A 17,694-nucleotide genomic window follows, 5' to 3' on the forward strand; every position below is an offset into this window, starting at 1 on the left:
TAGCCCAGCCAATTATGAAATGCGTAAATATTTAAGGACAATCTTATCTGGAAATTAATTCAAAATTACTCACCATAACTCCACATGCTACCCAGATGGCTACAGAAACAGCTTCAGGTCTCAGCATTTTCGATTGTCAGGTTATTAGATGATTTTAGTTAATAAATAGAACTTCAATTTGAAGAGACACTTGAAAACATAATCCAAAGGATTTGGAAATGAGTGGAAATGTAATCTCCCCATGCGTTGGATATATTTGTTTAAAAGAGATTTTTCCAAAAGTTCATCAGATCCACTTGGGCCTCTGTCGGAGCCTCTCACACTCATCGGCTAATGGTAATCAAAAATGCGTGTGAGTAAACCATTCAGTCTCTAGCGGATTTCCTCAATCAGGATCGGTCTTAAGTTCAAATTCAGTGGCCAAGTAAAACAATGACAATAAGTGAGGCGTTGTCTCTCTGATACTTCAGGATACTTCTTTCCTAAAATCCAAAGCTTCTTTCAGGCTTGATTTAGCTCTTTTCTTTAACATAAATGCTGGACTAGGATTTTTCCCCCTTTTATTAGATGTCTGACAAATGTTAAGCCATGAGCTGCTTTTGTTGTTTGAAGCCTTTTAGGCAGCCCACCCCTTTTCCTTCCTGTATACCCCACAGAGCAGCCAGTCAGTTAAAGCCACACTAATTTTCACACCATATCCACTGTTTAAAGCAGGTTCATGGCTATTTCGCTTCACTTCCTTCTATTATACACCATAAAATACTTTGTTGACATAAGTTCTGTGTATCTTTAAGGACTCTCACTTTTTTACACACCTAAATAGATAAGTCCTGGTGATAAAACCAAATAACAAGAAAGATATCCCAGGTTTTAGTTATGAGGTGAAATGCGAGTTACCTTTTGTGATCTTTAGTGATATATTCATATATATATATATATATATAACACAGAGGAGGGAAATTGCACAGGTACAGCCAGGGAGTTCTCTAACAGAGAACAATATGTTGGGCGTGCAATATCTTAGTGTGGTATATCTAGGCAGTGACTGACTCCTAACAGTGGAAATGACTAAATCAAATGAGTAACCGCTACTCAAATGTGTTTGGCATATTTTTTATTTAACTAAATTATGTTATGAGAACTCAGTAACTGAACATTGTTTGGAAAACACGATCTGATTGAGTTACTTCATTTCATTTTAATATTCGTCATAGTTTGAACCATGACCGAACCTTCTTCTTTCAAACTTCTCAACACAAAAATCCTTTTTGGTGTTTTCTTTCACTTAACTTCTGTTCACTTTGTTAATAAATAGTGAAAATTATAGGCCAGAGGTATTCCGTTAAAAATTCCTTTCTTATAATCCGGATAGATGACTATCATGACTGAATCTCAACAGCAGTTATCTTTAATGCTTGAACATTAAAGATTACTTCTTGCCTTTTCATCAGATAAAATAAGAGACAGTGGGTAGCGTTGCTGCCTCGTTGCTCCAGGGTTCTGGGTTCAAGTCTGGTGTCAGGTGACCGTCTGTGTGGAGTTGCACATGTTCTCCGTATCTGCACCAGTGAGCTATTTTATTTTTAACATAGCTTTATAAGAAAGAGCATTTCATAATGGACTTAATTAGTTCTTTAAATTTACCTTTTTGGATTTAAAGAAAATGTAACAAGAGTAAGTCAAAAAACTAAAAGTGGATAGAGATAGTCTACACACCCATGTTAAAATTGTAGCTTTTTGTGATGTAAAAATGAGACCAAGATAAATCACACTGGATCTTTTTCCACCTTTAACGTGATATAGCAACCAACAAATAGAAATGTTTTGGGGGAAAGAAAAAGAAAACTTACAATAACCTGGTTGCATAAATGTTCACACCCTTATATAATGGGTCATGTGACTGTGCTCAGAATGAATAGATCACATTCAAATTCATTTTCAAAAGTAATCTAAAAGTAACACCTGTCATTAAGGAAGTGATTCTGATTAACCCCAAAAAAGATCAGTTGTTTCTGTAGAATTTTCATCATCTTAGTTTCATCCGACTGCTGAACCCATGGTTTGCAAAGAGCTTACAAAGCATGTACAGGCGTGTACATGTTGAATGGTATTGATCAGGAGAAGGGTACAAAAAAAATTCCAAAACATTAGAAGTACCATGGAACACTGTGAAGGCCAGTAGAGGAAACGGGGCACAACCGTGACATTACCATGAACAGGACGTCCCTCCAAAATTGACAAAAGGACAATAAGAAAACTTATCAGGGAGGCTGTTAAGATACCTACAGCAACGTTAAAGGAGCTGCAGGAATATCACCACACCCTTGGTGAAACATGGTGATGGCAGCATCATGCTATGGTGCTGTTTATCTTCAGCTTGGACTGGAGCTCTAGTCAAGGTAGAAGGAATCATGGATAACTCCAAATACCAATGTATTTTGGCGCAGAACCTGCAGGCGTCTGTTAGACAGCTGAAGGTGAAGATGAAGAAAAGTGTCACCATCCAGCACGATAACGACCCAAAGCACAAATCTAAGTTAACAGAGGAATGGCTTCATAAGAAGAGGATCAGCGTTTTGACTTGAAGAGGGCTGATCTCCTAGGATAGGATTTGCATTTGCAGTGGAATAACATTAACAAATTAAGATGTGCGAAGCTGGTAGACTCTTACCCAAAAACACTGAGTGCTGCATTACAAGCAAAAGGAGCTTTAACAAAGTATTAGTTAAGGGGTGTGCACAGTTTTTCTTTTTCTTTCCTAGAAAGCTTCTATTTGTTAAATTCTGTTGGTTGCTATATCACATTAAAGGTAGGAAAAGATCTGATATGATTTATACTGGTTTCTTTTTTTACATCACAAAAACCTGCAACTTTAACAGGGGTGTGTAGACTTTTTATATCCACTGTAAATGCTTTAAGGCAATCTGTTTACTTAATTGATTTGAGTAAACTTTACTTGGCAGGTTTCACAGTGGAAAATTCAAATGTGTTCTCACTGTTCACTTTGTGTATTACTGCACAAAACGTACAGCTTGCCTCGCTACACATGAGCATGGCAAACAAAAACAAAACAATGACAAAATCACTTGGTATGATCGGTTTATTGGCTGTAAAGACCACAGAGTCACAGAGTTAGGTATATTATTACCAGTTAGAGGACAGTCTGAGTTGGCAATAATTGCCAGTTCTATACACAAGAACACATTTCTAAACATTACAGGCTCTCTATAGAGATAAAAGAGGACTCATAGTGTGAACGTACAGTACGTAGTACCTCAACATTAGATATTATGGCTTGAAACACGACATAGTCTTGTGTTTTCATTAACAGTATGTTTTAGTTTAGAATAACGTCTTGTTTGTCTTCACAGGGTGAAACAAGTGGACAGTCATGGCAGCTGAACATGACGTGTCAAATCTGCAGCTCAGGCTTGTCTTATTATGTTTCTTACTGTAATAATAGAAGGATGATATGTACAGATTATACTAGCTAGAAATATCTACTGTAGCAGATCTGCTGGACAGTTATTTTTTTCCCACAACATTCATGTGGATTAGCAATAAAGAGGAAAAAATGTTATTGACAGGTTAATACGAAATAGTGGAAAATAGCTACAAACAGTAAGCCAATGTACACTGACAAAAAAACCTTTTTGACTGACTGGATTTTTCTATGCTACACACATCTAATAGAAATTCACAAATATATTTTTAAAACCTCTGTATCACAAATAATCAGAATTTTAAAAAATGGACAATACAAAAAACGTAAGAAATGTTCATAGTTATACAACAATCATCTTTCTGCCTCTCAAAACTGAACACTTTAGCAGCGTGAAGTCCTCGTGTAGGTCAGAGACATGCTGCTTTAACTTTAATAGCACTTCTATACATTTCGCCATGATATACCTGTTCCTCAGTGATCAATTCAGAGTAAACTCTTGGATAAAATGTGATTTATTCGAAATGTAAAGAAAGGAAACAGCTTAAAATGTATCATTTGAAGGAAAGATTTGGTTAGAGCAAAGGAACTCATTAAAGATGTAACTGAAAGCTATGGGACATTCTATATCAGATCACCTGATTTGTAATACTAAATGTTGCCTTCTTTCACTTACAGTGTAGAAGTAAAATATGTTATTCATGCAGGTAAAAATGTGAAAAGCTGCAAACTAGACAAGTGACTGAGTAAAAAGTGAAAAAAAAAACATTTTTTCAACACAAAAAATGTATTGTATATGATTGTATATGTGTAAGACAAAATGTATATAAAAATGTAGGGTGCCTAAGACTTTTGCACTGTACTGCATATCTTAGTCACAGGTTCACAGGTCAAGAAAACAATATAAGGTCTGACAGCATTCATGTAAAAGGGGTGTTCACCTTTTTTGAATTTTAAAAATACACCCAGGAAAAAAAAATGGCGCTGGATTCAGAGAGCAGCACACAACTTCCTGATTCAGCACAGGAAGTTTATGTAAGCGGGTGTTGGCATTTAGCTAAAAGGCATGGATAAAATGGGTTCAGAAAGAGCAAAGGGTGGAGTTGTCGAGATGGTTTACAGTCCATGGTTTAAAAAAAAAAATCAAACAACCAAAAAAAAAAAAAAAAAAAACAGGGGAGGGTTTCCTAAAATATTGATTCAACTGACAAGTGAATTCAAGCTCTAAAATGATGCAATTTCATCATTTTGAACCAAATGATTCCATAATCCATAAAAAAACAAAAACTAAATAAGTTTCTTCACGAATTCTTCATCTAAATGTTCACAAACATCATGTTGGAGCTCTGTATCTGCAACACACTAGGAGGAGATCTGACATTTTTTTGACATGGACATTTTTACTTCCTTTCTTCCTCAATTCCTTAATATAGATAAATGGATGGATGTTGCCTTATTAAATAGAAAAAAAGAACTTAAAAAAATAAAAATATTAAACCAATAGTTATTCAGGGAAGATTGTACAAAAATAACTATCATTATATTTTACATATATATTTCAAACTCTTAAATTTAAAGAACGATTATGTATACGCGTACTGCACCCCTGGCATTATTGAATTGTATTGTATTGTAATGTATAACATCCTCTTTTACAAATGGGTATGAAAATAACACAGAAGAAGTGAGCAGTTTTCAGGCAGATGGTCAAATATTAAATGTTGTGTCATCTTGTTGTTGACTTTTTGCATTTCTGGTTTGGACAAAAAAAAAAAAAAAATCTGCCATTTACATTCATGCTGAAATCTTGAGTAGATGTTTGTGTATATTTTTTTGTGTGTAGTTATTTTTGTAAATGATTATAGGAACTTATAAGACATATTCACACATGAGTCCAGCTGATGCATCTAACAGTCTTCAAATACCTTGTGCACAGTAACATAGTTATGTGTGAAGTCTTGAGAAAAGTGCTAATCATAACTATACACATTTTGAATTGAATATTAAGACCATCAGCCATGATGTGGATCAGTGTAAAGTCCAAAGCTGGAGGTCAGAGGGCAGGTATACTGGTAGAGTGGCTTCAATCGATGTGGCCAGAGTGAACACACTTCTTTAGAGGCAAAGGATTCACAGTCAAGAGTGCATCACATCTGCTGAGATCCCTTTTAGGAAGTATGATCACTACCACTGCTGTTTAAGAGCATAAGTGCAAGACATCTTCAAAACAATCCCTTATATTCTAGATTGTCTCCTGGTATGAGAAAGAAAAATTGACTCTTGGACCCTTGAGAGATTGTTCTTCCTGGTAAACGTGGAGTGAAAAAAACCTCGTACCATCTTCGTCTTGCCTTTGTTTGTGTTCACTGGCCAAGGTCTGCTGACAGGCGGCCTTCATAGAGACTCAGGGCGTGATGGACAAATTCATACTGTTCTCCGGTTTGGATCATTCCACCCCTAAGACACAATCAGGAGTTATTTGGTGTTGCTTGGCACTCAACTGCAAGTTAGCATTGTTGACTGAAGTTAGCATTCATGACTGACTGATTTGCAATTAGTGAGTACTCCGGAATAAGTATGGAATAAATGCATTTAAATGTAAACCTGAAACATTTGACTTGTTAATATGACACTCCCATGTACATGTAAATACTTAACTACTAGTTTAGAAGTGTTAATGAAAGGTAACCACAGCGTGGGTGAATTCTCAAATCTGATTGGTCAGAAAGTGTCCAATATTTTTGTATAACAGTAAGGCTTGGACAGTAGTTCCGACTGTAACATGAAAGATAGGTTAATATTAATGTGTTCATTCTAATACGCTAATGTTTCAGTAGTAACAGCTCATACATAAAGATTTATATGCCAGACGCTCCACATAATCTAATACTACTAATAAACTGCTTTAAAAAAACGTGTGGTTGTTTAACAAAGAAAAATGTGTAATTGTTGATCTGGTGATGTTTATGAATTGTAAAGACTCTTAGGTGTCAGCGCTTTGTAACAGTCACGGTGCTTTGTAAAGTTTCCCAGCATGGGAACATCTTCGACACAGAGGAGTTTACACTTTCCAGTTTCTCCGTAAAATGATAAGCAGCGTTTTTTAACAGAGAGACAGAGAAAGAAAAAGAGATGTAGGTGAAGGAATGACTGTTTATCGCAGCTATAACATAAGTGATAACAGGAAGAGAGTTAAGTTTAATCTTAAAATATAAACCATTAAAATGTGTGATGTCTTGTTTATTAATAAATGGAACATTATAATCATTGGCAAATCACTATGCTATAAGTGGAATAACACACTCCAAACCATGCAGCTATACAAAAATAATCCACTTCGGGGTGGTAACGGCACTCATCTTCACGTTGTGTCACATCACACCACCATTATTTTCATATATAATCCACGTTGTGAAATGCACTTTATGTAGGCTTGTGTATTGTTCTGTGTTGCACCATGGTCCTGGAGAAATGACATTTCGTTCTGATGTATACTAGCTATATAGAGGAATGACAATAAAAACCACTTGACTTGACTTGTTAACCGCATGGTCTGCCGTGTGTTATTCCTTACTTCGATTGTCCTGATTAAAACAGTAGCCTCTTCAAAATCCTGTCCTGATCCTCACTTTTTGTTTGTATTTAAATTAAAATGTTTAATTTGGTGGTGTCATGTAAAGTTTATTATTTCTGTAACAGTACATGATCACTTACAGCCATTATAAACAGTTGTTCTCTCATCAGCCTCTCTTTTTTTCTCTCTCTGGAAAAAAAAGGCAGCTTGGCAGAAAGCAGTAAACTCCCAATGCCGTGACAGAAAACTTCCTGACCATTACTAAGCTCTGACGCCCTGAGACTCCTTTCATAACAGCTATCTAAACATCTCCTTACAGAAAACCTTGTTATATTTGTTACATAACAGCATATTTAAAAATTATATATATGTTTATTATTTGAGTATGTGGAGCGTCCACCATACAAGTCCCTCAATGAGCTGCTACTATGGAAACCATACGTGTCTATGTTACAGATGAAACTACTGTCAGAGCTGCTGATATAGAAAATAAATCTACACCTTCTGTGGTTTAATAAATATTTTAACAGTTAAAATATTGAGACAATATCTGTATGTAATAGAAGATAATACTGAAACACTCATGCTCTCTCTTCACAGATGAATACCAGTAATGATAAGCAACAGTATTCTGAAAATGATACAGCATCAGAAGTCATTACTGTTTGCTGAGGGATTATACAGTATATTGCGTATATACACAAATGGGTGATAATTTAAAGGAAAAAACAACAAAGTCTCTTAGTAAAATGTTGGTCAAGAAATATGTAAGAATATTCTAAGCCTCACTCAAATTTGTTACATCTAGCTACATTACAACATTAAAATATTGACAGAGAAATATCTCCTATCTCCACATAGGAGTGAAATATCTCCACATACTGTATTCACACACTAACTGTCCTCCATTTTGGTTTTTCTCGCTTGCTTTCTGGAACTTTAGGAAGTGCTCTGCTGTGACAGAGCAGCGCTTATAAAAGCAGTCTTTTATAAGTCCCACAGAGATTGCAAACAGAATGTGTGTCAGTGGTTGAGGGGAAAACGCCTAATGTGAAAGCAGCACTACATTGCACATTTATTGATAAACTATTTCCAATGTGTTTGAGATGTAAGGGATGTAAAAAGCATGTTTAATGATGCCTGTACCTGTCTACTCTCAGCTGGCACACGATGCTCAGAACATCCACCACTCCTTCCAGACGCAGCTGATGACAGCCTATAGTTGTGGCTATGAAACAGCCTGTGCGACCAATTCCAGCACTGTAAATCATAAAGAACAGGGTTATTACAACATGCCAATAACTGATAATGCCAATAACTGATAATCGATATGGCCATCCACTCTGGCCATATCGATTATCTGTATTCTGTTCATTTTCATATACAAATGCAGACGCTTGTGTGGTTTTGGCTGTGTCTCTCATCCACTCTGGCCACAGCTCTTTCTGATGAGATTAAAAAGTAAAACTGCTGATGACACAAAGAAATCAGGCTTTGCTAAATGTCTAGTAAAACGAGATAAAACCACAGAAGTCACACTGAAGAGGAAGGACACCCTGTAGCCTTTTCATGCAGGCTTATTTAAATAGGCATTGGCCAGCTACAGTGGCATGACTGTTATCTATCTACTGCTGTGGCTAATCTTTCCCCCCAATTCTGCTTGGCGCTTTATCCAATTGTGACTCACTCATTGTTGTTAGATAGACTAAAAATGTGAACTTCCTTGTTCCCTTGCTTTAGTGGATAATCTCACTTGGATATTATAGATTTGTGCCTGATTTATGTTGCTGTTGTAATCATAAAGACCTGTCTTATGCTCATCCCAAAAGTGATGCCATCTCTTTTTAGAGGACAGTACATTCAAAAAGTCTCCCGAAGTCGCTAGATGATGTCATAGACTAATTTTCAAAATACAACGGGTACATGAAGAAGGAAGATTTTCTGAAGACACTTATTATACTAATATAGAAGTGAGTTTTTTACCAGAATAGAAAATAAAATATTATAATTGATTACTGATAGAAAGAAGTCATCTTTGGTCATGGCACCATAAACTAACCTTTTACGCATTAAAAAAATACTACACTTTCTATCAAGAACACAGACAAAAAGCAGCGATAGTGAGAAGTTGTGAAAGGTATAGTCATGACGGAAACAATTACAGATGCAATTCAATTTTTTTTACTGGCCATGAAGTTTAAAAATGTTTAAAATGAAGAACGAAGTGTGTGATCAGTGATTAGTCATTAGGAACAATGGTGATCAGTGATTGGTCATTAGGAATGATGGTGATCAGTGATTAGTCATTGGGAAAGATGGTGATCAGTGATTGGTCATTTGGAGCGATGCTGATCAGTGTTTAGTCACAAGTGCAACACATTCAGGCTTTACACACTGATGGTGAGTTCAGCAATCCTGCTGTCTCTCCTCGTATATCAGCAGCTGTGATGTGAGCTGGAGAACCGTACTGAGTACAGGACAGTCACTACAGTCTGCTCTAAAGGTCTCTAGATTTGTCGCTAGGCTCTTTATTTTAAATAAAATTGCTAAAGGGGTCTAAAAAGTCTCAAAATCTAGCGACGAAGTCTCTTAATTAGCAACACTGATACACAATCTGCTCAAACTGAACATCCTTTTAACATACTTGTGTTTACATGTCTACAACTATCCGGTGTCACCCAGATGAGGACGGGCTCCATTGTGAGTTTGGTTCCTCTCTGAGTTTCTTCCTCTTGTCGTCTCAGGGAGTTTTTCCTCACCCCGTCGCCTCTGGTTTACTCATTAGACATCTATACACATCTACATCCAGATTGCTGTCAAGCTGCTTTGTACGAATGATTGCTTGAATAAAGCTGAATATGACTTTGGACTTTGGACATGACTTGTGCAGCCCTAGCAATGTCGATGAGATATTAAAATACAAGAATTACTCAGTTTTACAATAATTCTGCAAATTCTATGACATCTCACCATTCTGAAGGTATCTTGTTATGTTGAAGTAAATAAAATGCTTAGTGAGTGACTTGTTTGGAGAAACTATGCACTGAGAGGTATTGATGGTACAGTACGTCTTGCATCTCGGTCTCAGTTGTCAGTAAAACTGGTGATATCTTCATTGCAAGGTCATGTCTATGTGTCTGTTTGTGTGTTTTCCAATTATGCATCTGTAATGCAGAGCAGAACGTTTCTGAGGTTCTTATCCACAGTGTCCATTAAGTCCATGTTCCTGTCCTAGTGAACCTCACGGTATTGTCTTCACAAGTCAGTAAACAGATAATGAAACCCAGTTCACTGACAGACTAATTTTCAGATGTGATATCTACTCCCCATCACCATTATGGAGGAAAGCTCATAAACTGCATTCTCGTGTGATCAGAATGGGTCAACAAAACATCCAACTGTGATCAGGAACTGAGAAAAGACAAATTTAGAATCAAGCCGCTTGTTGGAGAACAAGTTCGCTACTGGAGGAACTATTGGAGGAAAGGAGAAAGGACATTCACACCATTGCCTTTACACAAGGACATATTGGACACATCTCTAAGGAAGCACTTAAACACCTTAAAGGAAGACTCTATTGTGCAGGACAATGATGTGCCTGCACACATGAACACAGGATGTCAGCTAAAGAGAGTGTTTGGTTTTGATCCTTTTGCCTTGTGTTTTGATGTTAACTGTCTTTAAGGGAATGTGTCCTTGTTTTGAAGCCACAGATGGGAAATTTCATTGTTACACAGATCTATTTGGATGTCTCTCTCCCTAACCCAAAGTTTATCTGCTTTAGTTCCAAGTGTGTCGCGTGTACTTTACTACCAGTGTGTCACAAGGTGTCAATTTAAACAATGATAAGAATCACTAGGGTCAAAATGGGGGCAACGTAGGGCAGGACAGCACTGCCACTGGCCAAAAAGCATCAAAGGGGGATCTGTAAGGAATCAGGAATCCAAACACCTCAGGTTCCTCTCTTCCTTGCTGTTAGGCTGAAAAGCCATTACAGCAAATGTCATAATCATTATAGTCACAAAGAAGGCTGATAAGCCATTATAGCAAATGTCATAATCATTACAAAGAAAGGTCCGGCACCACCTACAGAGGTTGTAAGACATTGTATGGGAAGAGGCTTTTCACCAAGTTCCCTTTACACTATATCTGTTCTAGTAGACTGGTTAAGATCATGTACCTGCAGTGAACAATGACAGGACCGTGAAACTCGGAAGCCTCTCTGCTTTCCTCTACATCAGTCATGAGCTGCAGCAGAGGCCCTGTGCTGTCTGGGGTTTTATGATCCGGCCATGATGTGTACCAGTAATGCTGGACTTTACGACTTTGGCCACCTTGCTGGAATAATAAAAATGCACACATATACATACACACACATGAGACTTTCCCAAAGAATGTATCATTTCAGTAACACTTTATCTGAAGGGTACCTTCATAGTGACTTTATAACACATTCGTAAGAAGTGCATAAATGTTTTGTAAAGCAATGCTGGAGAATTTATGGAAGGCTTATGTTAAAATGTGGAAGATGATATTGGAGGTTTTATGTAACTGCATCTTCATGACACTTTGAGTAAGTTGTAGAAGGTACACATAGTGCTACATAAGAGTGTTATTAATGTAAATTTGATTAACATTTTAGTTTGATGGCTGGTATATGGGCTTCATAATCATGAATATGAATGTCATATAAGAAGTAGATACCATAATATAGTATCGGCCAAATGTTCACCTGCCATCTAAACATCTGCCATCTTGTGATGTGAACTTACAGTACCTACTTCTTACAGGAGCATGGAATTAAATGCTCAGTGCATTTGTTTTATAATGATTATAGAGCCCCATTCCAATACAATATAAGCCAGCCAAATAAATGATTTTAATGCCCTTTAACTAAGTGTTAATCAAATTACATTTATAAATTTACTCTTATGAAGCACTATGTGTACCTTCTACAACTCTCATAGTGTCATGAAATATCATCTTAGACTTTTTGAAATAAGCCTTTCATAAACTCTGATTTATAAAATATTTATGCAGTGCTTATGAATGTGTTATAAAGGCACTGTGTAAGTACCCTTCAAATAAAGTTTCACTATCATTTCTAACTAAAAGTAAAGCTCTAGCCCCTTACAGCATGAATGCATTTAATCCCACTATATCCTATGAGAATACAATCCAACACAGAATATGTGCTTTATTACTTATAACAAAGGACTGATGTTGCACACTGCCAAAAAATAAGTGTTGGGAATGTAAGAATGATGAACCACTCATTTCGACAATATCAAGCTTAATAAGAAACAGAGTTTCGTACTTTGAGTGTGAGCGTGCGGACAGTGTAATGCTCACATTCCCTGACACTGTTGATGAGGACCTCCACCTTGCCGTAAATCCCTCGTTTTTCAGGCCAGTACAAAACACATTTCTGTAGCAACAACAAAAGCATGTTATGCACAAACCTTTTTCATTATTCTGTACTAAATGAAAGAGGCTGAAACGTGTAGAGCATCACCTCGTTCTTCTCTTTCAGCTTGGTGATCATGACGATGACAGGCGAGTCCTCCTGCCAGGCCATCTGCCAGAAGTCATTGACTGTGTTGATCATAGGACCTTGTGTGGCAATGTAAGCTTTCTCATGTCTGCGGTAACCCTTAGATATGAGGAACAAGCAAACATTTCTAATTAGTATATTATAAGAAGGAAAGAGGATCTCGTATCTTGGTGGTATTGTCATGGCAAATACTTCTGCAAAATTAAAATATGACAATTAATTACAAAGACAAGGGGTTCCGGATGTCAAAAATCAATAGGCTTTATTGAATCAAACAACAAAGCCGAGATGGTCTGCAGAACATCCAAAGTACATAGTCGTGGCTCATGCTTTTATACAGTTCTAAAACAATGATCTCATTAGGTGGACTTTTCCCTTTTTTCTTTCACTCACACACCTGCCACTCGCTACAATTATGTCACTGTCTCTTTGTCTTCACCGTAACCGTGGCGAAGGTCAGTCAGAATATTTTTGAAAAAATATTAACATTACCTCATACCCTTAACAATACACCATAATAAATTACTATCGTCAGACTGGTCAGATAGATACAAACTTCAAGGACTCTGGTAGAGAAAACAAGCACCTTTTCATGAGAAGGGACAGAACAGACCTCAACTGAAAAGATACAATGTGTGAATGAGAGCTGTGTGCTACGTGATTTCCCACGAGTAGAGTCACATAGGTTTGTTCTAGTTTTCTTGGTTTACACACACACGACCATTCTATATAAAATTATTTTAAGTAATAATTTCTACTGAATTGATTAGTACTGTAGTTAAAACCTGATTAACGATAGAGCTAAATACTGATTTACCACGGAGTCACACCCTTCTCATGATTGAAATACACTTCAGGGTTAAGTGTTAGACTGAGGTGATTTGAGGTCATGATTCAACACAGTACAATGCTGCTGTATAAATGCTGATTGATATAATACTAAATACAAGTTAACTGATCAAAGGAAATACGTCCACAGCATTAGGCATGGCGATTTTCAAAATTGTACTTTTGCTACCTAATAAGTCAAACATTCTAAAACGTATTATACCACAGCTCTGTTAAATTTTCTGATTGGTCATAAGGTGTGAATTATTTTTGTATGGCTCAGACAGTAGCTCCAGCTGTAACATCAACGACATGTAACATTATTTTACTGTGCTTGTTCTAATACGTTACTGTTTCTATAGTAACACCTCATAAACAGAGACTTGTACAGCGGACGCTGCACATCATCTAATACTAATAATAAACAGATTTTAAAAACGGTGTTGTTTAACAAAAATAAACATATCATAACAGTTTTTTTTGTTAGGAGGCTTCTGTTTAACTTTAATAGAAGGAGTCTTGAGTGTCAGCACTTTGTAAAGTGTCGCAGCATGGGAAAGTTTACACTTTCTGGTTTCTTGGTATAATGACAAGCTACCACTACTCAGAGAGAGAGACTGAAAAACAGAAAGAGAGAGAGAGAGAGAGAAAGAGAGACAGAGGAGGAGAGGCAGGTGAGGGAATGACTGTTTATGACAGCTATAACATAAGTGAGAACAGGAACTAGCTTTTCTCTTGGACATTCCACAACCTTAAATCTTAAACAAATCGCTGTGGTATAAGCACAATAACACACTCCAGACCATGTGGTTATATGAAAATAATGCACTTTAAGGGTGGTAATGGCTTGCTCTTTTTAGTGTAAAGATAATTTCAGGAAAAACTGCAGCTGAAAGTAGACTTACTGCTGGTACACGTAGCTCTAGGTTCGTAAGTTCGTAAGTGCCTGTAGTTCTCTATTCTTTAAATTAATATCCACTACCGTTTGTAGTTGGTGATAAAAAGGAACTAAAGGTAATGAATCATTAACAGAAGAGGAGATTTCTAATCTGTGGGAGGGGAAAATGAGTAAAACTGAAATGCAACCAGCATTAATGTTAATGTCAATGTGAATGTTAATGGCTTACTCGTATGTAGTTGGCATTTATGTAACTGCTGAGAGGATCACAGCTATTCTTGTTTTTCAGGAGAACTCTGGAGTGTGGATCTGCAAACAGAGATATGGTTTAAACATTATAAATATTATAACTCTATAGAATTTTTTTGGAAAAAATAGCTCCAAAAAAATTGAGATAGAGTACAATGTACCGGGGACAACACAAAGTTCAAATGGAAAAAACATCAGACAACTCGTTTAATCATGAGTGCATTTATACTGTAGGTAGACAATATTATTGTATTGTAGGTAGACAATATTAATTTTTCTTTGCTGTCAACTGCAATATGATGTAACATTAAAGCTAGAAATAATAAACACAATTAAATAAATGAATAAATGAATAGATAAATAGATAAATAAAAAAAATTAAGATGGCAAACACTCAAATGAACTTCTGGGTCTAACAGAATACTCAGAGTTGTAATTTATTAACCTTTAACATGGCTTCCGTCCTCATTACATAGCAAAAACACGAACCTCTAAATGTAGGATGGATGCTATTTTAGCAGACTTTTAATTCTCGATTTTGAGTTGTCAAATTAGTAAAAAATAATGCCAGCTTTAGGTAAGTGCTGTTCATAACGTTATCCATTAAAAATTTGGTATTGAGCATAAACAATACCACAATCTCTCCTCTGATGTGTAAATAAAATACAATAAAAAAAACTTTTTGTGGACTGATACTATTAATTAATTGATAATGTCATATTTATGTATCCAAGTTCAAGGTCAGACTCATAACGCATAACTTATAACTTAGACATGCCTCTGTCTTCAGTAACACTGCGCTTACTGGGATCCAGGCCTTTTAACTGCTTTTTCAAGAGAACTACAATCAGAATGTTGTCTTCTCTCAAAATCAACACAGAAATGGCTGCAGGATAAAAAAATTTTATGCAACGACCAACTCCATGTGGATATGAACAGATATGAAGAGGGAAGTCCACATACAAAAAAGCCTACGAATATAAAGGAGCTTTAAAAGTTCTACATGGAAGAGTTTCTCCACAAGTGTTAGAAATGACAGGATATGACTCAGTGTTGTTATTCTCGCAAAGGTAGCGCTTCACCAATTCTAGATTTGCCAATAATTATTTGCCAATAAATAATTTTAAAACGAGCATTGTGCATTGTGCAGATTTTTTTTTATGTTTGAATAATTCACTGTTATAAAGCAGAGTATATCCACACACACCAAACACATGGATACACATGGATACACAGATACTGTTTAATATTTAAAACAGTTTTCACAGTTAGATTCCACAGCCTGCTCTACTCCTGACATTTCCTGAGTAGGGTGAGACTTCTTTTAAGCCTTTTAAGGCATTTCCTACTGTGAAAATAGTTTTTAGTTCACTCCAAAGCCACTTAATCAAGCATTCTGGAGGGCGGAAGGAATACTGCCTTGTAGATATTGATAAGAGAACTCCTCCCATGCTTGCTCAGTGAAGAATTTGTTCCCAAAACAGGAAGCTATTAGCAGCCAAGTGACCTGGCAGGTTACATAAGGCAACAAATATCATTTAATGCACGAGAGCCTCAGAGAACAAGCTGTTCCTTTGTCTAATTGCTTTGTTCAAGAGCGAGATGTGGAAGAGCCTTTAACCCCAAGACCTACACCTTCTCAGCCAACAGGGAGGAGCCAGGGCTTCCTCTATAAATTTGGCTATGAGATGGAAAGAGCATCAAGGGCAGTTTACTGTTCATCACAGTTGGAAAACCAACCTACACTTGTAAGATAATTTGTATCAATGACCTTCGCAAACTTTAACCTGGGAAGAGGAAAACCAGGATTTCACGTCAGGACAGGAACGAGGTGTAGTCTGTCCTGAGCACTTCCTTATAAAGGTATTAAAATCAAATTTAGCACAAACAACATCCCTCTGGTCTTAAAACCTACAATGAAAGCATGTAATAGCTCTGAGAAAATCTGAATTACTGAATATAGTTGATTAATCATTTTAAAAATTCTGTAATGCAAAGGCCACAGTAAGTTGGCTAAAGTGTGAATAAGGATATGCAACCCAATGACTGGTACACAAGGAGAGAAGGACTGTGACTTCCTTTCGTCAGAACGATTCAGTGCAATTTATAGCCTCTTTTCCAGAAAATTAAAGAGGCACATAGAGAGAAAGGAAAGGTCAAAGAAGAGCAGACGAGTCAAAGACGATGAAGAGACATAAAGGAAGAGATCACTTCACTTTGTGAAGTTTGGTGAAATATGCTCTCTCTCCTTCTGTGTGTGTGTGTGTGTGTGTGTGAGAATGAGGACTAACATTTGTTGAACTGCTGATATAAATGCCCCTGTGGATGAACCGCTACTGGCCATAAACACTGCTTGTTTTGGTGGAGGTGGATGTTCTATGAACACTTAACATTCATTGCCTTTATAGCTAGGACTTGGTTCTCTCTCTCTCTCTCTCTCTCTCTCTCTCTCTCCTATAAACACTTAACATTCATTGCCTTTAGGATAGCAAAGACTTGGTTCTCGCTCTCTCTCTCTCTCCCCCCCCCCCCCCCCCCCTCTCTCTCTTCTATGAACTCTTAACATTCATTGCCTTTAGGATAGCTGGGACTTGGTTTTCTCTCTCTCTCTCTCTCTCTTCTATGAACTCTTAACATTCATTGTCTTTAGGATAGCTGGGACTTGGTTTTCTCTCTCTCTCTCTCTCTCTCAATCAGTGTAGATGGACCTACTGACATTCTGTGGCTCTGAAGTAGTAATGAATATAGAAAAATCAGCTTAATCTGTTGTGATGTGCTATGCCATGCCAATGCAGCAGTACTTCTGGCCTAATGAGTAGATACCATGTAGATGATGATGATGATGATGATGTAAGATACTATGCAAGATTGGGATTTGGGTGCACAATACTAACTTGGCAAAATGGTCTTGTATCTGTTTTTGGTCCCGAGACCGGGAATATCCAGGTCCTTTGGATCAACGAAGTTCATTGGAATTTCCTGGTGAGGGAAAATATGCACAGATACATTTTCTTCATCACTGTCAAACATACAAGTATATCTGTGAAAAACGGTTTATTATGTGAAAAAAAAGATATGTTTAATGAAACTGTACCGACACATTAAAATCATCTCTATATCTCGGGGTGAGGAGTGCACATGCGTACATA

At 36.9% G+C, this 17,694-nt stretch overlaps 2 protein-coding genes across 6 annotated transcripts in view; both read right to left on the bottom strand.

The window, feature by feature from the left end:
* ptprb (protein tyrosine phosphatase receptor type b) overlaps window positions 1-592 on the bottom strand; it is a 45,166-nt gene extending 44,574 nt beyond the window's left edge. For both annotated transcript variants that reach the window (XR_008304697.1, XM_026922785.3), the window contains exon 1: window positions 74-592. Coding sequence is in view for 1 of the 2 variants with exons in the window: in XM_026922785.3 (XP_026778586.3) it covers window positions 74-127 (54 nt within the window). In the remaining variant the exon portion in view is untranslated. The remainder of the gene's footprint in view (window positions 1-73) is intronic.
* Window positions 593-3,085: 2,493 nt separating this feature from the next.
* The window catches only part of ptprr (protein tyrosine phosphatase receptor type R), a 55,386-nt gene continuing 40,777 nt past the window's right edge, over window positions 3,086-17,694 (bottom strand). For all 4 annotated transcript variants that reach the window (XM_026923231.3, XM_026923230.3, XM_026923233.3 and 1 more), the window contains 7 exons: window positions 17,440-17,524; window positions 14,526-14,605; window positions 12,532-12,669; window positions 12,334-12,444; window positions 11,197-11,354; window positions 8,163-8,276; window positions 3,086-5,899 (listed from right to left, as the gene is read on the bottom strand). In XM_026923231.3, the coding sequence (XP_026779032.3) occupies window positions 5,806-5,899; window positions 8,163-8,276; window positions 11,197-11,354; window positions 12,334-12,444; window positions 12,532-12,669; window positions 14,526-14,605; window positions 17,440-17,524 (780 nt within the window). In that variant the 3' untranslated portion in view covers window positions 3,086-5,805. The remainder of the gene's footprint in view (window positions 5,900-8,162; window positions 8,277-11,196; window positions 11,355-12,333; window positions 12,445-12,531; window positions 12,670-14,525; window positions 14,606-17,439; window positions 17,525-17,694) is intronic.

This window comes from Pangasianodon hypophthalmus, chromosome 18, assembly GCF_027358585.1.
Source record: "Pangasianodon hypophthalmus isolate fPanHyp1 chromosome 18, fPanHyp1.pri, whole genome shotgun sequence".
In the NCBI taxonomy this organism is placed as follows: Eukaryota; Metazoa; Chordata; class Actinopteri; order Siluriformes; family Pangasiidae; genus Pangasianodon; species Pangasianodon hypophthalmus.